General features: G+C 44.5%; 1 protein-coding gene across 5 annotated transcripts in view; it reads left to right on the top strand.

Annotated features, from left to right (window-relative positions):
* PHF21A (PHD finger protein 21A) overlaps positions 1 to 21,515 on the top strand; it is a 129,317-nt gene that overhangs the window by 97,396 nt on the left and 10,406 nt on the right. For 3 of the 5 annotated variants that reach the window (XM_083464104.1, XM_083464102.1, XM_083464101.1), the window contains exons 7-13: positions 893 to 1,147; positions 2,379 to 2,468; positions 4,241 to 4,540; positions 8,131 to 8,229; positions 17,060 to 17,111; positions 18,433 to 18,512; positions 19,074 to 19,134. In XM_083464104.1, coding sequence (XP_083320230.1) covers positions 893 to 1,147; positions 2,379 to 2,468; positions 4,241 to 4,540; positions 8,131 to 8,229; positions 17,060 to 17,111; positions 18,433 to 18,512; positions 19,074 to 19,134 — 937 coding nt within the window. The remainder of the gene's footprint in view (positions 1 to 892; positions 1,148 to 2,378; positions 2,469 to 4,240; positions 4,541 to 8,130; positions 8,230 to 17,059; positions 17,112 to 18,432; positions 18,513 to 19,073; positions 19,135 to 21,515) is intronic. The other 2 variants (XM_083464105.1, XM_083464103.1) reach the window with 1 other exon arrangement.

Genomic DNA, 21,515 nt, shown 5'->3' on the forward strand with positions numbered 1-21,515 from the left:
CTGATTATGCTGAAAGCCCCTCATTTTAGTCTTGATACTTTAGCTTTGAAATATCGCAGGAAATTGAAGGTGTTTCAACAATATAAAATTACATAAAATACCAAGTCAATTAAATCTGATAATGAAAAAGGAACATTAGAGCAACAGCAAAAACAAAAAAACTCAATTCAATATCAAATGCTTGGAAAATTCTGCTAAAGTACACATTGCATCTACTTTGCGCCTCGGTGTTCCTGGTTCCATGTTTGCTGAGTACAAGCACACACACCCTGCTGCTCCTGCCCAGTACATTGTGCCCACTATTACAACTGTTGGTGGCCAAGGTTCTCAGACTCCTGTCTGCTACTGAACAGTTAGTTCAACACTCTGTCAAGGGCATTTCTAGGCAAATTCTCCTGAATTCCCTAGCAACCAAAAGTCCATCTACCTGGATTCAGTATTAGCCTGTTAACTCTTATCCATTTGATCACAGCCTACAAACACTGGTTCAAAACAAATTCCATTTGACACTGCCTGTAGCATCGTATAGGTACACTAATGTTTGGGGTACATGGAATTGACAAGAGACATGGGGACATTATATGCGCCAAAGCATGTACTACCAAGACATGATTGATTTCACACACAGTTCAGCAATGGATTAAGCAAGCCATGGCATGTTGTTTCCTGTGCGGTTGCACGTCTATATGTGGAAGGTTTATTGAAAGTATTTGTAAAGGAGTGGGCTGATTCCATACAGCTTTGACAGGTAAGAAATCGGTGTTTTAAATCTTCCCAGTTGCATTTCCCTTGCACTTCAGCTTCTGCTTTCTCACTTGTGAATTTCTAGAGCAAACTCTGTCCAGTTTGCGATGAATAGGTTTCAAAGTGGTTTTTGTTTTTTTTCTCTTAGAAGACGGTAACTACAGCTTCTATGATCACCACTAAGACACTACCTCTTGTCCTGAAAGCAGCAACAGCAACCATGCCTGCCTCCGTTGTGGGTCCAAGACCTACAATTGCCATGGTGACTGCCATCAATAGCAACCAGAAAACTGTCCTTAGCACTGATGCACAGAACACGCCAGTCAACCTCCAGACAACAAATAAAGTCACTGGTCCAGGAACAGAGGCAGTTCAAATAGTGGCAAAAAATACAGTCACATTGGTAAGCGGTCTTTGTTGCCTAGTGTTCTAAGGACGTGAGCCATTTTTTAAAATTTCCCTTGTTGAAACAGAGATGTGTGCCCTTTTGGGCATATACACGTATTGAGAAACTTTGTTTAATGTGAGAAAATACTTTTGCTCTAATGGGTTTCAATTTTTAAAATAATTTACTTCTTTAACAAATGATTACTATCATATCATATATTTTTCCTTGGTGTGCTGAAAGATAATTGACAACGCACCTTCGCTCCAACTGTTTACAATGCTGTGCTTGCCAATAAAGGCATGTAGGACCATGCATGGACTTTCCTTATTTAGGTTATGGTTTTAAATATATGTTCCTTTCACTGCTTATATTAAAATTATTTTAATGAGGCTCACCAACGTTGTCTATTTTTTGCTGCTGCTAGACCCACAAAGAAATCATCCTGCATGACAGGATCTAGCCAGCATCTTCCTCAACCTGCACACGAGTCTTTCTCAGGGGCGCTTTTGTGACTAACCAGTAACTCTGATAATCAGTTTCACAAAGTGCTAAGCAGCTGAAGCCTGCAGAAATGTAAAAATTAACTTGAGTGGAAAATATATCCTTGTGAGGGAGGCCAGGCTTTTAAACGGAGTTTTGCTGTTTAAATAAGAATTGATCCAGAGCTGCAGCTGTAACGAAATCCATTTATACCCTAAAGTATTTCACTCCCAAAGCAAATTACTGTATATGAAAACAGTGTTCTACACATTTAAGAGAGAACCAGAGTCCTAATGTGCTAAATAATTTATCTAGTACATAACATTTATCCTTCCAGCATTTTTGAATATTATTGTTTATGCCCTCTTATCAAATATTTCAAAACATCCCCCCAAGTTATGAAGCCTTAGCACAATTAAGCATCATGTGCAGCTCCACTTGAATGGGCAGCCAAACCTGATTATTCTTTGTGGTTATTTGTAGCGCTTTGACTCGTAAAACAAAGAGGAGAATTCAAAAATGTCAAGGATGAGGGCATATTTTTAAAAATAGTAGAGGTCTTGGGTTTTACATGCTGGTGAAACAAAAGGATACTTAGCTCCATTATGCACATGAAATGCCATTTTATTTCAGAATGGCTTGAAGAGCAAGAATTATTTACTGTGAGAAGGGTAGGCTGTGCCTGAATAGCTTTGAAGTTGCTCATCACACCTATTCCCTTTGCTTAAATTTGTCTTCTTCCCACCCGCCCCACTCTTATTGTTAGCAGGTTCAAGCTACACCTCCTCAGCCCATCAAAGTGCCACAGTTCATCCCTCCTCCCAGACTCACACCTCGTCCAAATTTTCTTCCACAGGTGAGTTTGTCCAAAACAGGAAAAGGGGTAGGAGTGGGGAGTTTGTCCTAAAAGTGTGACTTTGATTGGAAGAAGTACAACACCAGATGTTTCGTATACCTGGTAATAATTGAACACTACCTAATATGCGTTCCAGATTAAATCTCCAGCTTTGCTATCATATTTTTGTTTCCCTGTCAGCTCTCTACCTTGCACTAGTTCTGTAAGAACTGAATTCCAAAGAGGAGCAGATTTTATCTAGAAATAACTTGAGCTGCAACTTTTTGAAAAAAATCTGATCTTTTACCCAAAGATGAAGGCATTATGTAATAGATTGTTTGCAGTATTTTAAATTACTAGAATTAATTTAGTTGCTCTCTCTCTCAGAGGATGCCATCTGCATCTCATTGAAGCTACATCTCTTCTCCTACCCACACTGTTAATTTTTAATATAGTTGTTATTCAAATTCCTAGTTGTAATGTCAACAATCATTACCCTGTTATGAAAGAGAGGAAAGCGTGAAAATATTAACTGCTGCACTATAGATATGCCCATCCAATGCTCTAGTCACCTGCATTTAACCCAAAGAAAGTTAGACGGGCTCAAAAATGTAATCCCTGATTGGAGGAGAGAGCTGTGTAATTCAGAAACTAGCAACTCTTGCCAACACATTTGATCTAATAATAAATTAGAATGCATAGCTATTTGTATCCAATTTAGACACCCTAGATTTTAGAAATACTTCAAATTAACAGACCTTTGAATTCCCCCAGATCTATCCAAAGATATTTTGGTAATACAGTTGTATTTGATAACCTGCTTAGACTCCCCTCAACACTCAGTATTCCTTGAGAATATATCATTGCAAGTTGTGCTTCCAGAACCAGTATATCCTTTTAAAGTATGATTAACATTGAATATGTGAAGATACAAAATGTAACATACAAAATGATGACAGTATTGTAGAAATGTACAAGAATGTGTGGTTAACATCTGCGCACTAGCAGTTAATGCATAGTGCAGCCATTACTAGCCTGGCAGCTTTCAAGTGTTTTGGACCACAATTCCCTTCAGCCACAATCACAATGGGATATTGTGAAGGAGAATGAAAATCGTAGTTCAAAACCTCTGGAGGACAGTAGGCTGTGGAAGGCGAACACAGTGCAACAATCATAGCTGGAATTAAACAAGATTTGGGGCGGTTTTAAAAGTGTGGTAGGCCTGAAATGTACATGAGGGTTACATTCCAGGGATCTACTTGCAAAGACAAAATCATTCAACGTCAGGAAACACCCAACTTGGAACTGCCTTCCTCTGCAAACAATTCCTACCCATCTTGATATCGGCGCACTGAGCAGGCAAGATCTTGGGAGCCTTGCAGGACCTTCCTGGACCCTCACGCAACCTTCTGAGAGTCCTATAAGCAAGGCAGAGGGCTTAAAAACTCTTTCCATGGCAGGAAAACTGGGTGCTGAAAGAGCCTTGTTTTCCAGGCTTTGGAAGGTCACATGAGGGCTCTGGAGGCTTTTGTGAGAGATTGCGTGGCCCCTTCTGACGGTTTTTCCAGTCTCCCACCCTCTTTCTACTTATTTTTTGTCGAGGTATGCAAGGCTGCAATTGTGTAAGTTTTGGGCCTACTGTAGTTCTTTCCAGTGCAGATGTGTAGCACTACATAATACAAACACTATTGTAATCTGAGTCATATTTGTTGGCACAGCCATAAATTATGTGTTAAGTACTATATCTTATCTATGCATGTGGTCTGATATGGGTTTCTCTCTCTCTTATGTAGGTTCGACCTAAACCTGTTGCCCAGAACAACATTCCTATCGCCCCTGCCCCACCTCCTCCTATGCTCGCTGCTCCTCAGCTTATTCAGAGGCCTGTGATGCTGACAACAAAATTCACACCCACCTCCTTACCTTCCTCTCAGAATTCCATACACCCAGTCCGTGTAGTGAATGGGCAAACAGCAACCATAGCCAAAACTTTTCCAATGGCACAACTCACCAGCATTGTTATAGCAGCCCCAGGTACCAGGCTTGCTGGACCTCAGACTCTACAAATCAGCAAACCAAATGTTGAGAAACAGGTACAGATGGAGAAATGCATGAGTAGTTTAAACTGTGAATCGTTTCCTTCTCCTAAAGTCAATAGAATTAATGGAGATACAAATGCAATTAACCATAACATAAAACCTGTCCTCTCACTGCCTCTCCTGTGGTTAGCAATCTTGTGTGACCGAGAACAGGTCTGTGCCCACTAGCCCTTCCATACCAGCCATCCCATCCCCTTCCACCACCACTTAGACTGTCCATATGTTGGAGAAGCCTGGGCACGCTCCCTGCACAATTTGGAATAGGGATGGGTGGATCAGTCCATTTCCAGCCTGTGTACATTTCCTGTGTGTGCTCATAGGTGCATTCCATCCTGTTTCCATATTAAGCTGAGCAGTTTTTAAAAGACTGTCCAAAACTCTGCATTTAAATACATAAATATGTATTTTAATATCAAAATATGTATTTAGTTGTGTATTTTCCAAAATGGCGTTTGGAAAGCCTATTTTATCCTGAAGCAAATTCCCATTTTTTAATGCATTTTGACACTTTTTTTTGAGCCAAGAACGATATTGCAAAATTTGGAGAAGTGCAAAATCCAAAGTATAATTACGTTTCAATCTGTTTATTTAGTCTGGGAGGTGCATTTGCTTAAAAATGCAGGCCAAGTGAAATTTTCCTCCATCCCAAATTTATAATCCTGATTTCATTGGGTTCTATATCACAGGGGGCAGATACACATATAGGGTATGCTCTCCTGTTCAGAGGTTTCTTGCAATGTATAGATGGGGCAGGGTTGGCAGAAGAGGACACGGGTGGACAAGCCAGCAACTGTTCTCTGTCTCATGCCAATCGTGAGATACAATGTGTGAATAGAGATGGCTGATAATACCTTGTTCCTCAGACAGGGATTGGGAATGTACCAATAATTCATAATGAGTGAGCAGTTAATTTGTGATTTTATATATAGTACACCAGAATAATTAAAATTTACTCGTTTTGTGCTTTTTCTGCTGCTTCAGCATGAAACATTAACCGTCAAATAATATTTATCCATAATCTTGCTGACATTTATGATGAAACAGACATTCAGATGACTTAATTACCATCAGTTTCAGCTAACCTTTTTTAAGTAGTTTATAACCCTGGACATTTGAGAATTTCCTCTAATTCCATCTATCAGATGTAGGCCTTTTTGTGCAAATGCACTTTAAACTGACCTTTGAGTCTACTGATCTGTATTCTCAAAAGCTTGCTTGGTTTCAGCCTTTTAAGCTTGACAAATTTGCCATGAGCAGTTATTTTTTAAGTAGACAGAAGTATGTCACCTTCCCCCCAAAACTTACATTATCGTTCTCTCTTCAAAACACTCTGAAGCAGATGCAAGGTGATATGGCTCTGCAACAGGTGGCAATGTGCCAAGACTGGCCACAACTCTAGGTTTCATAGAAGCAAGGACCTTCAGCAAAAACCCTAGTGCTTAAATGTGGAAGAAAAGCCTATACGTAGTACCAGTGCAGAGAAACTGCCTTTCAGCCCTTATGTACTGAGGAAGGCTGCTTCCAGTCTGGTCATGGCTTTTCTTGTCATAAATAGGCAGAAAGTTTTCTCAGTGGCGTAGCGTGGGGGGTGCAGGGGGGCCGGCTGCACTGGGCGCAACATCTGGGGGTTAGGGTTAGGGGGCGCAAATCCACGAGTTAGGGGGCGCAAATTACTTGCCTTGCCCCGGGTGCTGACAACCCACGCTACGCCACTGAGTTTTCTCAAGTGTGAACAGAGCCAGACCTCTCTTTTCCACTTGCCAGTCTTAGGAATACACACACACACACACACGTGTGTATTTATTTATAATAAAAGGTACATCCTCCTACTTTTATTTTCTAAGGGAGATGTCCAAAGTGGCCACCATCATTTCAAATAAAACAATTAAGAAACAAGGTTTCATCCTCACTTGTCAAACCATTGGTCTAGTTTGCGCAAGCCACAAACCATAGTTTAGTGTTAGGTTCTTGAGTTTCCCACTCTGCTCTTCCAGCACAACTGCACTTATAGTGTTAGTTGTGGTTCATCCAAACAAACAAGTGGGATCATACAGTCTAGTAGATGGGACCGGTGGGACCTCCTGCCGGGTGCGCCAGGCTTGGGGCGGCAGCGGACTGCTTGCGCGCACCTAGAAGCTAGCAGTCCGCTGCCGCCCCAAGCCTCGCGCACCCGGTGGGACCTCCTGCCGGGTGCGCCAGGCTTGGGGCGGCAGCGGACTGCTTGCGCGCACCTAGAAGCTAGCAGTCCGCTGCCGCCCCAAGCCTGGCGCACCCGGTGGGACCTCCTGCCGGGTGCGCCAGGCTTGGGGCGGCAGCGGACTGCTTGCGCGCACCTAGAAGCTAGCAGTCCGCTGCCGCCCCAAGCCTGGCGCACCCGGTGGGACCTCCTGCCGGGTGCGCCAGGCTTGGGGCGGCAGCGAACTGCTAGCTTCTAGGTGCGCGCAAGCAGTCCGCTGCCGCCCCAAGCCTGGCGCACCCGGTGGGACCTCCTGCCGGGTGCGCCAGGCTTGGGGCGGCAGCGGACTGCTTGCGCGCACCTAGAAGCTTGGGGCGCGCTGAGCTCAGCACACCCCAAGCTCCTGGTATAGCGCAGCGATCCGCTAGCCCTGGGAGAGCCCCGCGGCTCTCCCAGGGCTAGCGGACTGCTTGCCGGCACGCAGAAGCTTGGGGCGCGCTGACCTCAGCTTGCCCCAAGCTTCTGGATTAGCGCAGGGGTCCGCTAGCCCTGGGAGAGGCGCCCGGCTCTCCCACGCTAGCGGAGACCTTGCCTGCACGCAGAAGCTTGGGGCGCGCTGAGCTCCGCACGCCCCAAGCTCCTGGTGTAGCGCAGCGCACCTGGGGGGGGAATAAATTTTTTTCCCTTTATTTCCCCCCCAAAAATCTAGGTGCGTCTTATGGGCCGGTGCGTCTTATGGGGCGAAAAATACGGTAAACACATTGAGAACATATTTGTCATCTTAGAACAGATGGATCTAATTTTGTGACGTCACAGCTATGTCATAAAGTGGGAATCATTGGGCAGGCACTTATGATGCAATATGCAGGGGATTATGACATCACTAAGCGAATGAGTTTCAGGAAAACCCAGCACTTGGGAATTCTGGAGAACTTATCTTCAGGCAAATTCTTGTTATAGTGAATAATGAATGAGAGAGATGCAAGGTGCATCTCTCAGGCAGATTGTTGTCTGGACAAGCTTTTCATGGAATGTTATTCCACAAAACGTCATCCCATCTGTAGTTATTCTGTTTACCAGGTCTCTCTTATACATATCCCCTCTTACCCACATCTTAGATGCAAAGTTATTGTTATTACATGATCTAGTTGCTGAATTGGGCTACTTAAGTGTTGCAGTTGTACCCTTGATGTTCTAAATAGTAATTTTTATTTGGGATTGTGTTTTCACTACTTAAAATGTACCTTACCACACTTTTTAAAGGAGCTCTTGGGGAAAATATTTAGTGTATTGTTCGGATTCATTTCCATCCGTTTCTTCATTTTGGTAAAGAAAAACACTGGCCGCTGTTTCTGTTTGTTTAGGAATTTAAGAAACCTGTGTTCACTTGCTGTTGTTTCCCTTTCAGACTATCAAGCCCCAAGCGGAAACAGAGGAGAAGCCAACAGAGATTCATACAGTTGCTCCTCCTGCACCACCCAAACCAAAACGAGAAGAAAACCCACAGGTACGAGTACAAATATCTACAATATCCTTTTGTGGGGTTGGGCAGATTTTAAAAAAATATCTGTCTTTAGAAATGCTTATTTTCATCTACATTTTAATGCCACTTTTCCTCTTAAAAGAGATTCACATTCTTCACAGTGTTATTGCTGCAGTGAAGAGGTCTATATGTCTGAGGAATGCTAAATCTAGCCACAAATTCCAGTTCACCAAATATTTTCAGGGCTAGAAGAAAGAATGCAAGAGCATTATATAATATATTATGATGATGATAATGATGCATGTATGTAGCACTTAAGGGTGTTCAAAGTGCTTCATGTTTTCTTTCTAATTTTTGCAAGAACCCTGTAATGGTTAGGAGGCTAAAAGAGTCTAGCCTTGCTTTCAGTTCTTGCCTAAGGTAAGGCTGGAACAGTGGCTTTTCCAGCTCTCTCTACTGTTCTATATACATAGAAATCCCAAATTATCCTTAGCTCTTTTGAGTGTTCAGATTGCATCACGCACGGCAACTTCTCCAATCCCACAGGCACATTTTAAACATGTTTCGGTTGGCCTTGTTTGACTAAGGAAAAGTTGTATTTGCTGGCGCCGTGACTGCCCCTCCCCTTTGCAAAGGTAGCATGGGGGCTTAAGGATGTCCCAAGAGACTTTGTGCATGGATGCCCAATATCCTACACACAACAAACACACACTAGGCTTTCCTGAAAGCTGAGAGTGTCCTGACACCTCGGCTTGAAGGTGCTCCAAGTGTCTCCAGCCCTCCCTTCACCTTTCCTGTTTCCAAAGATGAAAATACACCCTGTGAAAAATCTCACAATTATGGTTTGTATAACAAATAATAAGACCCAAATTATATTCACATAGTAGCTATATTGTACTGGTACATGTTTTAATACCTGTACAAATTTAACAATAAAGCTACAGCTTGCTGGTAACCATCCATTTCAACAAATAGGGTTTTTGTTTAATCAAGCTCCTGAACATTTGCATCATGTAAGTTTGAAAATAACACATTATAAATAACATAAATGCCTGTGGATTTATTTTGTTTTCTGTGGGACAATGACACATTTAAGTGAGTGTGTGAAGGTTCCCCCAGCTGTTAGAAAAGAGAGATTGGGTGAGTTTATTCTTTCCTTGGGTGAGTGGAGTTATAATAGCATTTCAGACAGCTTGTTTTCCAAGAATACCTGCAACTCAGAAAAACACTTCTGATGAAATGGACTTTAGTCCACAGAAGCTTCTACCATAATAGATTTGTGAGTCTTCAATGTGCCACAATTCTTTCTTTTCTTTTCTTTTTCTTTTTGTTGCGAGAGGTTAACATAGCTATCACCCTGCAAATCTTTCAGAAAGCGCAAGCTAAGAAACCTGGATTCTGGCAGCTTGAGCAACACACAAAATCAGCTGGAACTAGTGAATCTCCCTCGGGGCCTATTTAGACAATATTCTACCATCAAAATTCTGATATTTTTTTTAAGGGGGAGATCTTGGTTTCCCCTCTGCACAGGGAGAAGATATTAAATGAGCCAAGAGACTTCACTTTTTACTAATTTACTTAGTATTGTCAGAATCTGAAATGCTTTTTTGCTCCACTGTGGCTGTCCTTTTGCAGTCCATGTGATTCATGTACAGTGAAAGGGAATGAGGCCAAACATTGTCACACAGGTCTAGTCTCTTGAATTCTAAAACATGGTTCATGGAGTTAAATCATAGACTGCAAATACTTGACCTGAACAGTTGTGCTAGATGAGATGAAAGTGAACTACTGCTTTTTGAATCTCACGGTTCTCATGCCCTAAAACTTTTTATAGCAGTCTAAGAATAGCATAACTTGGCTGTCTCTTTAAAATAGATACATACAGCTGTGATGTTCTGCGCAAACAGCTTATGCAGCAATCATCTGGACAGTTCAGAAATCCTTGCTTGTGCTGGAAGGCTTCCATGTTTTCAGGTTTCGAGTAATCTCCAGTTAGATAACTATGGCTTTCATAATTCAAATCACACCATGTTCTATTTTCATTTTCATAAAGTATAATGTTATTTTTTATTTTATTCATTTATACATTGCTTGATTGTAAAAACAAACAAACCTCAAAGCAATTTACAAAACGATAAACCATAAAATCATGAGAATTTTATAATATATCTGATGCACATGCAAGTTTATACAGGGATTTTTTAAAAAAAAATTTCAAATTAGTTTTGAATGGACAGCAAAGGCTGTTAGGTTCAGAGTTGGGGGCTATTTGTAAATAGTGGTCAGAGGAAGCTGAAATGCAGAGAAGTACAGACAGTGTATCTAATTAGCAGTGATAATTCACAAAGCAGTTGTTGGTAATACAGACATCCTAGCATAGTTATGCTAATTATCTTACTCAGTATGCCAACAAATATTTTGTCTTAGGTCAGTCCACAAGTGATAGCAATGTGCTTGATGTATTGTAATTCACAGGGACGCGGACTTATAAAAAATATTGGGGGGGCCCGGGAAAGCTCATGAATAATAAATAAGCTCATGAATATGCAAATAAAGTGGCTCCGGCCCTAAATAGGGCAAGCCACGCCCCCCCCAGCCAGCCGATTGGCTGGCTGGGAAGTGTGGCCAGTCGGGATTCCCCTGTTCTCGCGGGATTTCCGGCAGTGCCTTGGCAGTGGCGGTGGTGCTGCGAAGCAGCGAGGCAGGAGCCCCCGCCATTAGGGCGCGCGGCTGGCTGGCTGGCTGGCGAAGGAGCAGGTGGGGAGGAGGCGGGGGACGGCGGCGGCGCTCTGCTGGAAGGGCGCCCGAGATTATTGGGGGGGCTGAGCCCCCCCAAAAATTTTTTTGAGAGGGCTCGAGCCCCCTCAAGCCCCATGGAGTCGGCGCCTATGGTAATTCAGCAGTTACAGGTGCAGCTAGTTTTAAATTGGTGTTTCTCTGCAGCAACACTTGTGTCTGCATCTTTTAACTCCCAAGTCCATGCTTCTGGGAGCCCTGGCCTAGTCAGGCTTTAGGAATCACGTATATGCATCTATGTTGTCCAGCCTTTATGAGGCTGCTGTAGAAAACTCTAGTGTCCCTGCTGCATAAAGACTTCTGTGTAAAGTGTGGAGCTGCCTTCAGTCTCCTAGATCCACAGAGATGAGCTTGCCAACCCTCCTTTTTGAACTAAGGTGTCAGGGAACTGCCATCAGAGCATCAGGTGGTGGAGGGACTCAGGCAGGATGAAAGAGACTCAACTGCTGAAGCAGGGACCAGCAGGGGGAGGAGTGGGTCTCTGAGGGAATGCGAGCAGGAGGGAGGGCTCAGGGAGGCTTCCAGCGAGAACAGTGGGGAGGTATCGGAGTCTCCCATAGGGAGACCCACACCTCGCAGGAAACTGTCACGCCGTGAGTCCAGGAGACGCGTTTCCGTTAAGGAACTTCTTTGCTGGAAACGCTTCCGCAGACAGCCACTGTCGGACTCTACTAGTGACTAGAGCAGACATGTCTGAGGAGCTCCGTCACACACGGAGGTTTGTGGGGTCGCACAAACTCTGAGGGAGCACGTTTTCACGCACAAGCAGCTAATCAAACCCTCACAGCAGTCCGACAGTCTTTGTACGCTGCCTGTGCAAGAGAAGGCATCATGAGCGAACCAACCGGAACCGGAGGAGCAGGGGCTGGAGCTGGTCCAAGCTTGGAAGATAGATACCGAGCGTTGGAGGTTCAACTGGCCCTGCAGACGGCGAGGCTGGAGGAGAGAAGGGCTCAGGATGCAGACAAGAAGGGGAGAGCCACTCAATTCCCCAGAAAGGTACCAGGATTGGTGCAGAAATTTGGGGGGGACCCCAAGGACTACCATGCTTTTAGGACAGAGATGCAATATGCCCTTAATGTGCAGTTCGATGAGTTCCCTGATGAGGAATCGCGAGTTGCTTTTGTAATTGGGCATCTTGAGAAAGGGGCTAGAGACTGGGTTCGACCCCTAATGGCAACGCACAATGACATACTAAAGGACACAATGAAGTTCTTTGGTGCAATGGATATCATGTTTTCCAGCGATATTGAGGAAGGGGTGGTGCGCAGACAGCTAATGGCTTGTAAGCAGGGGAGTCGATCTGTCCGTGAATATTGGACTGAGTTTACCATGCTGATTCACAGACTGAGTTGGGATTTATCGGCGGCACCCGTTCAAATGCTATTTGAAGAAGGTCTTTCTTCGGGGGTGAAAGACGAGCTGGCACGGAGCCCCAGGGCGGAGTCTATGGATCAGCTGACCAAATCTGCGCTGACCATAGGAGCTCGGCAGGAGGCAAGAGCCTTGGAGAGGCGGGAAGGGAGAGGGGAACGTTGGAAGGAGTTCCGCATTCCAGACATTCCTGAGCCAGCTTTCCCGCCGGCAGAGCCGATGGAAATCGGAACAGCGCGCGCGCGCGCATTTTCAAAAACCAGCGAGGGAGCTAAGAAGGAGGGAAAGGGCCCCCGGAAATGCTATCTCTGCCAACAGCCAGGCCACTTTGCCAGAGTCTGCCCCCAGAGGAAGGAATGGCAAGGGATGGTGGGAGCTGTTGAGGGGGGAGAAGAAGGGGGAGCGGAGCAGGTAAAAGCCAACGCCTGGTTGCCACAATTGGGGCACTGCAGCCAGGCCAAAGAGCAGTGAAAGTGCCCGTGCCAGAAGCTCCTCGACCTGCTCTAGTGATTGAAGTGTCGCTAGAGCTGCAGAATGGGCACCCCCAAAAAATAAAGGCGCTATTGGACTCAGGCAGCTCCTGCAATTTTATGAGCAAGGAGTTTGCTGCTGAACACCAGATACAGACCATCCCTTTAAGCAACCCCCTGCAGGTGACCACGATTGATGGCAGGGAGTTGTTGGGAGGAGGAGTCCGCTTGCAGACTGTCCCAATGATAATGAGGGTGGCAAGGCACACAGAACTGATAGCGTTTAATGTGGCCACCCTGGGAGGCGCTCCCATTATTTTGGGAATGAGCTGGCTAGCTCTACATGATCCGCTGGTTGGCTGGCATCAAAGAGTGGTGTCCTTTGGTTCAGCACATTGCCTAGAACACTGCAAAGGGGAGAAGGGTTCAGCAGGGGCCCAAGCCACCCTAGCAGGGACTGAAGTAATGGGGAAGGTGAAGGTACCACCACAGTATGCAGATCTCAGCGACGTGTTCAGCGAGAAGGAAGCTGACCAACTACCACCTCATAGACCCTTTGATTGTCAGATCAATTTACTCCCTGGAGCACAGCTTCCCGTGGGCAAGTTGTATGCCATGTCAGACAGGGAAATGCAGGAGTTGCGAGGGTTCATTGACAAAAACCTGAAGAGAGGCTTCATCAGAGAGTCCAAAGCAGCAGGGGGGAGCCCAGTGTTCTTTGTGGACAAAAAAAATGCGGACAAGCCGAGACTTGTATGTGATTTTAGGCGGCTGAATGCAGTGACTGAACCGGTGGCGTTCCCTATGCCCAGAATTGATGATATTTTGACCAGGGTGAGGAAGGGAAAGATTTTCACAAAGCTGGATCTAAGGGGGGCGTACAACCTGATACGCATAAGGAAAGGGGATGAATGGAAAACCACCATGTTTACCCCTTTGGGGGCGTTTGAATACCTCGTTATGCCATTTGGATTACAAGCAGGCTCCGCGTGTTTTCAATCTTTTATGAACCACGTGCTGGGCCCTTTGCTCTACAAGAATTGCGTTGCCTTTCTAGATGATGTGTTGGTGTATTCTGAGAATGAGGAGCAACATGTGAGAGACGTCAGAGAAGTGTTGAGCAGACTGCAAGCCAACAGGCTGTGGGTCAAACTGGAGAAGTGTCGGTTCCATACCAAGGAGGTGGAATTCCTGGGGTACCGCCTGTCAGACAAGGGATTGGCCATGGATCCCGGCAAGGTACAGGCAGTGCTGGAATGGAAAACACCCAAAACCAAGAAGGATGTGCAGAGGTTCCTAGGGTTTGGAAACTTTTATCGTAAGTTCATCCGCAACTTCGCCCATCTGACGGCGCCCATCACTGACTGTCTCAGCAGTAAAAAGAAGTTTGTATGGACGGCGGAGGCGGAGCGAGCGTTTGAGGAACTGAAAAGGGCCTTCGCCTCTGAAGAACAACTTCTGCATGTGGATTTACGAAAGAAGCTAAGGGTTGAAACAGACGCATCTGACAGAGCCATAGGGGCGGTGCTTCTTCTGCAGCCGGGGAAGGAGGAGTCAGAGTGGCGTCCGTGTGCCTTCTTCTCGCGGAAGCTGAACAAATCCGAGAGGAACTACACGGTGTACGACCGAGAACTGCTTGCTATTCATGAGGCGTTCCGGAGATGGAGGCATCTGCTAGTTGGTGCACAACATAAAGTGCAAGTGTGCACGGACCATAAAAATCTAGAGTACTGGAGAACGGCGCGAGTGCTCAACCAAAGGCAGTTGAGATGGGCCCAAGAGTTCTCCAAATTTAACTTTGAGATTTGTTATGTGCCAGGCCCAGAGAATGTTAGGGCGGACGCTCTCTCACGCAAACCTGAATATTTGGAGGGGGAGGGAGCACCCGAAGAAACCCATATCATTCCAGAGGACCGCTGGGTGTGTGGGGCGACTTTGGTGGGGCAAAGGGAATTGGTAGAGGGTACGGTGCAGGATGCATACGCCCAGGGGAAACTCAGGGATCTCAGAGGGGAGGAAGACAAATCCGGTGGTTTTGAGGAGAGAAATGGGGCATTGTATTATAAGGGAGCGTTATATATCCCTGAAGGGGAATTGAGGGAGAAAGTACTCAAGCAGCTGCACGATAGCCCCACAGCAGGGCACTTTGGGCAACACAAAACCATGTGGCTGGTTACCAGGGAATTTTGGTGGCCCAAGGTCAGGGAAGATGTGCGGGAGTATGTGAGAGGGTGTGAACAATGCCAAAGAGCCAAGGGGGAGAGGCAGGCGCCGGCTGGTTTATTAGAACCACTGCCCACACCTGAGAGACCGTGGGAAGCAGTGGCAATAGATTTCATGACTGATCTGCCAAGGTCTAGAGGGAAAACAGCCATCATGGTTGTAGTAGACCTGTTAACTAAAATGGCCCACTTCATAGCCTGCTCACATGCGGTTACAGCAGAAGAAACCGCCAAATTGTTTGTAGAGAATGTGTTTAGGTTGCATGGCGCCCCCTTGAGGGTGGTTTCAGACCGAGGGAAACAATTTACTTCCAGGTTCTGGAGGAAGCTCATGAGCTTACTGCATGTAGAGGTTAATTTCTCGACGGCCCGTCATCCTGAAACCAACGGGCAGGCGGAAAGAGCAAATGGGGTTCTCCAACAATATTTGAGGTGTTATGTTAATGACAGAGAGAATGATTGGGTGGAGAAGCTGGCGTTGGCAGAATTTGCCTACAACAATGCAGAGAACGTGTCCACGGGGATGAGCCCCTTTTTGGCTAATCACGGGTGCCATCCCAGAGCCTTCCCAGGGGGGGAGGGGGAGAACTGGAGCGTTCCAGCTGCAGAACAGTTCGTGGAAGAAATGGAAGCGATCCATCGCCAGCTCCAACTCAACTTAAACAGGGCTAAGGAGGAATATAAGAGGCAGGCAGACAAAAACAGAAGGGAAGGTGAAAGCATCAGGGTGGGGGACCAGGTGTGGCTGTCAACCCAAGGGTTGCCATTCAAAGGAGGTTGTAAGAAATTAAGACCCAAAAGGCTGGGTCCGTTTGAAGTCATACAGCAGGTCAATCCAGTGGCTTTCAGGCTCCGGTTACCGAACCACATGAAGCTGCACCCAGTTTTTCACAGGTCGTTGCTGTCACCGTATAGAGGAGACAGTGAGGGGAGGGTCACTAGGGGACCAGCAATGGAGGAGAAGGAACACAGCTACCATGTAGCGGAGATCCTCGATTCCAGGTGGAAGGGAGATCAGGTAGAGTATTTGGTAATGTGGGAAGGGGAACCGGAGTCGGAAAACACCTGGGTTAGGGCAGAGGATGTCAATGACGAGGTTTTAATAGAGACTTTTCATCAGAGGTTCCCACGTAAACCTCAGCCTGTAGCGAGGTTCAGAAGGGAATACTTTGCCACCACCGACGAGGAAGAGGAGTTGGAGGGGTTCCCAGATTCTGAAGAGGAGGAGGATTCAGCTGGCCAGGACGACGATCGATGGAGAGAATTGTTCGAGACGTCAGAAGATGAGGAAGATTCGTTTCGGGGTTTTAGCCCTTCACCTCCCAGGGGGGAGGAATTGGGAGGGGGTGAGGGGGGCCCTGGAGGGGAGGTGGATGTCAGGGAACTGCCATCAGAGCATCAGGTGGTGGAGGGACTCAGGCAGGATGAAAGAGACTCAACTGCTGAAGCAGGGACCAGCAGGGGGAGGAGTGGGTCTCTGAGGGAATGCGAGCAGGAGGGAGGGCTCAGGGAGGCTTCCAGCGAGAACAGTGGGGAGGTATCGGAGTCTCCCATAGGGAGACCCACACCTCGCAGGAAACTGTCACGCCGTGAGTCCAGGAGACGCGTTTCCGTTAAGGAACTTCTTTGCTGGAAACGCTTCCGCAGACAGCCACTGTCGGACTCTACTAGTGACTAGAGCAGACATGTCTGAGGAGCTCCGTCACACACGGAGGTTTGTGGGGTCGCACAAACTCTGAGGGAGCACGTTTTCACGCACAAGCAGCTAATCAAACCCTCACATAAGGGATATGCTAGTTGTATAAAGAGACATAGTGCTGCTGTTTGCTTCATTTTATGAAGTGCCATTTCAGATATACAGGTGATGTATGTTTTTGAAAAATTGCTCAGTGAAAATTGTATCACTTTTTTTAAGCTACTATTTCACCTTAAAATAAGTTTAGTTCCTCTTTTAATTTGATTGAATTGTTTTCTTCTTCTTTTCTGATACAGAAACTTGCCTTCATGGTGTCTCTTGGACTGGTTACACATGACCATCTAGAAGGTAAGAAAAATGACTATGGCTGCAATCTTTGCACGCTGTCAAGGAAAAAGTTTATTTAACTTAATGGTGCTTACTTCCAAGTAAATAAGTTTAGGATTGAGCTGCATAAATTATTCCAGAGCTCTGGAATTAATGTAAAAGTTTCAAATATTTCTGCTTAGAGTGAATACTTTCCCATGTATCAAAGTTTAAAATATCAGTTTTAAAAATGAAATATTTTCTGTTCAAGGTTATGGGTTGTTTCCTGGACTTGAAAAAATGACCAAATAGGATGATGATCCTAAATGCTAGTCTGATTTTTAGGTTTCTGACTAGGAGATCTAAGGTCACAAATATGGTTTCTTCAATATCAGAACCACCACAGTACTATTTTTCAAATAACTTAATTTCCTTTATCAATTAATTAGCACATAGTTTAAACTGAGGGAAATTATTTTGACTGGCAGGCTGGATCCTAGGTTCCCTCAACCCTGGCAGCAACTCTGCCAATCAGCTGATCTCACTATGAAGTCATTTCTGTGCAACAACGCGTGCTGCAAAAGAAAACATGAGGCTTGAAGTTTTTGCCCATCAGCTGAAAGGCAGTGACTCCAAGTCTCTTTTCTGTAAGGATCAGCTGTGTTGCCAATTCAGTGGGCAGTGACACCAAGCCTCCTTTCTGCAGAGATATCATCTGCACAGCGTATCCATCAGCCCACTGCAGTTCCATCTGCTCCACTTTGAACAACAGGGAACATGCTTTAAGCTCTCAATTGTGCCTTCACAGCCACATCTCTACCTGCCCCACACCTGTTGTCACATATGAAGTCAGGTGTGGGGCACATGGGAGTGGTTTGGGGAAAGCGGCCTCCCATGGCCTGGAGATTCCTCACCCCTGGGTTAAATATATTTAAATGGTTTTGTACCTTAAAAAAAGTTTGCAATATTTTGATATAAAGTTGTTGTAATCCACCTTTGGCTCATTGCATTGAGAAATACTGGGATATAAGTCAAGCAAATAAATCAGTCTTCAAACAGCTCCCTGCCTCTGGCAGAAATAAGTTGCCAGCAACAAATTTTGTGTGGCACAGAATGTGGAAGATAAAAATAACAGCTGAGAGCTTTTGGAAGAGCAGGAAACACTTTCTCAAGCTAATTTACTTTCTTTTACTTCACTTTCCTCTCTACTTTCAACCCATTTATATAATATGGATGTTTCTTCAGAATTAAGTTTGCATAGAGCATTTCAGAAACCATAGTTCCTGATTCCTAACTTGCTCATACTAGATATTGAGGTCTTTGTGCCCTTTACAAATGCTTTTATTTCTACCCTTTCCCCAAGAAATACAAAGTAAGCGACAAGAAAGGAAACGAAGGACAACAGCAAATCCAGTGTACAGCGGAGCTGTCTTTGAGCCTGAGGTAACAATTTTTGGTTATAAAATAAGTAAATAACTTGCTGAAAAGCATTTTGCTCATTGCTTCAGCATTCTAGGTGTATGAAAACAATCACATTCGAAGCTAGACAGTGGGACTGTCATCACTTAAGAGAGCATGAAGGACAATTAAAAATGGAAAGAAGTTTCCTACTTTATACTTTCTTTCCCTTATATCTTCCCCCCTCCTCCTTCTTCTCTGGCATGATTGCAGACTTGGCATTGAATTATTTCTCTCATCACAAGTGGGATCAGCATTGCCTGTAATTGTGTGAAAGACTAGCTTTTCTACAGGGTAGTATCCAAATACTGAAACGATAATGGACATAATCTCAAGAAAGTTAAACCTACATTTGATTCTTACTGAAATTTATGGATTTAAGTGCAAAAGCCTGTTTGCTTCAATGGGACTCAACACTTGTGTTCTTCCAGATTTTTTATATAGTCACTCTGTGGGTGTGGGTGTGGGTGGGTGGGTGTAGGTGTAGATGTAGCTTTCACTTGCCAAAACAGTTGGCTAACTACTTTCTTCCTTTCTTCTGTAAAGCGCAAGAAGAGCGCAGTCACATACCTGAACAGCACAATGCATCCTGGGACACGTAAACGAGGTAGGTGTCTCATAATAGCACCTCCCTGTATGTTTATTTCCCTTTCGTTTGGACTGAAATAAAACAATATAGAAAATAGTTTTGTGGTACTGAATACACATAGTAGGTATGCTGTAACCCTGGTAGGCAGCTACTCTACAGAAGCATCCTTTGTTGGTAGGCTTTGGGGGTAATCTGGAATGAATAAGGATATATATGGGAGAATTTCCTGTGTGTAAACTGCCCTGGGCCAGTAAAGATTCCCAACCCAGTTTAGTAAATGTAACCCGTCATGCAGACTAGAAGGGGGGTGCCAAGGTGGTAACTGAGCTCCCATTCTGAGACTCTTCCTGGGTAGTGACTAAGTGCGTTTGGTCCTATGTTAGGACTCACTGTTTATGAAATTATTTCTTGTTCTGTTAAGAACATGTTCAGGTTTCTTTGAAAGGCGAGTTACTTGATATTTGATGAAATCGTGTGGCAACCGTGGTACTCTTAAAATTATTACAGGGATGCTTGCAAAATTCTTCCTACCCAATTTTCTCCTTAGATTTCAAGGTTCCAAATTCTTGATCTTGCTTGTGGAATGGCACCAGTAATCTGCCATTTTTCCATTTTTAATGTACAGACTTTGTTTAGGCTGCTACACATGCAGTTCACTAGTTTTCCATTTGCATATTCCCCCCCACACACTTTACAGGTTACTAATCCATGCCAGCAATGGCAAACGTTGATTAAAATACTAACAAAAAAGGCAGTAGTAACATGGTCATATCTATTCATGTGCCCTAGTGTGTATCTGTAAACTGTTAAGGGTTAGGAGTAATGTTGCAAATGGAAAACTGGCAAACTGCATATAAGCCAGTCCTGAGATGTATTTTAGAAATTGTCCATTTAAAACTATAAGGCAGGTAAAGCAGAGCATGGGGCAGCCAATCCATGGAACAAGAAAAGAACTTGGGATATCTATTTTATCCCTTGACCTAAACTATGCTGCTTCCACTGTGAACAATATATCTAGTATTAAAGGAAAGAGAGCCCAGTTGAAACTGAGATGGTGTGAACTGTGGAAGGTTTGCTCAGAAACACTTTTCCTTGAGGAGGGAAGGTTTCTGCATTCTCCCTGCATCTTGAACCTTTAAGTGTTGTTTGGTGGTCTCCAAGAAGCAGATGATGCACAGTTTTTGAAGTTTTGAGATGAAGCCCTCAGCTTCAGTAGGTTGTGACAGCTATCGACATGGTTGAGTTCAAGAGAGGTTAAGTTAATTCCTAATGCTTTGGGTGACCCTAAGATCACCAGAGAATGTATGTTGATGGCCAGGAATCAGAAAGGTACTATATCATCAATGCTTGTTGTTGCTAATACATCACCAAGCATGTCTGTTTTGTGTCTGAGACAAGTTACTACTGATCTGTTCTCGTGTGGTGGTTGCTGTGTTCTTAGAGCCAGCCAATTGCACAGTAGAACTAAGCTTGGCTTTGAGATTGATTTATTTTGACTCTGTTCAGTGCTAAATATCATGGGTGAGCACTGAATGCCCTTTCTGTAATGCTTTCTAATGTTTCCTCTGCTCCTGGGCCTGTTGTTCAAAAACAAATGGCCAGGTCAGAGGACGTAAGTTGTATAATACTTGATATTTCAAATGTTAAAAGATACATGCACTATGTACCTAATAGGTTGAGTGTGTTCATGCACATGAGTGTTTGGGTGAGTTATTAGGTAGCTCAGTAGAGTGCATTTGTCTCTTTCTGTTTAGCCCACTGATTTGAATTTGCTTAAAATGATAGTGCCTGATATTATTATTATTATTATTATTATTATTATTATTATTATTATTATTATTATTATTATTATTAGTCTTTGGCAGCTTTTGGCATTTTGAAAATAAGGTGATGGTCTCATTGCAGTTTACATTGAGCAGGCTTTACTTTCTCCAAAAACTGCTGCCATAACTGCTCAGTTCAGCTATTAGTGCATTTCCCCAGGAGATCAGGTGTTCAGAGGAGCCCTTCTTTCCTTGCATAATTTGTTTCTCACCTGAAGCAAAATTGGATGTACTGGGGTTTTTTTGCACTGATGTTGGCTTTCTGTCCCTCAACACACAGAGGGCATTGGCCTTCAGTGCCACTTTCCATCAGAGTTGTTAGGTGCCATTTACTGAAGATAATGATTACTATACATGTTTAATTTGATCTTCCTGCCTCTTTTCTCAGTCTCTAGCTTCACTTATTGACTGCTTAAATATCTTTATTTATATATTCCTCTCTGAGCATATGCCTCTCATCAATCACCAGAGTAGTGGTAATACAAAAGACAAAGATTGGTGTTTCCTACAGTGTTGTGATTTCACTTGGAATAATAGCACACTTTATCGTGAGTTATATCTTCCTACAGTCAGCAG

Source organism: Podarcis liolepis, assembly GCF_965112155.1.
Source record: "Podarcis liolepis genome assembly, chromosome: 1".
Lineage (NCBI taxonomy): Eukaryota > Metazoa > Chordata > Lepidosauria > Squamata > Lacertidae > Podarcis > Podarcis liolepis.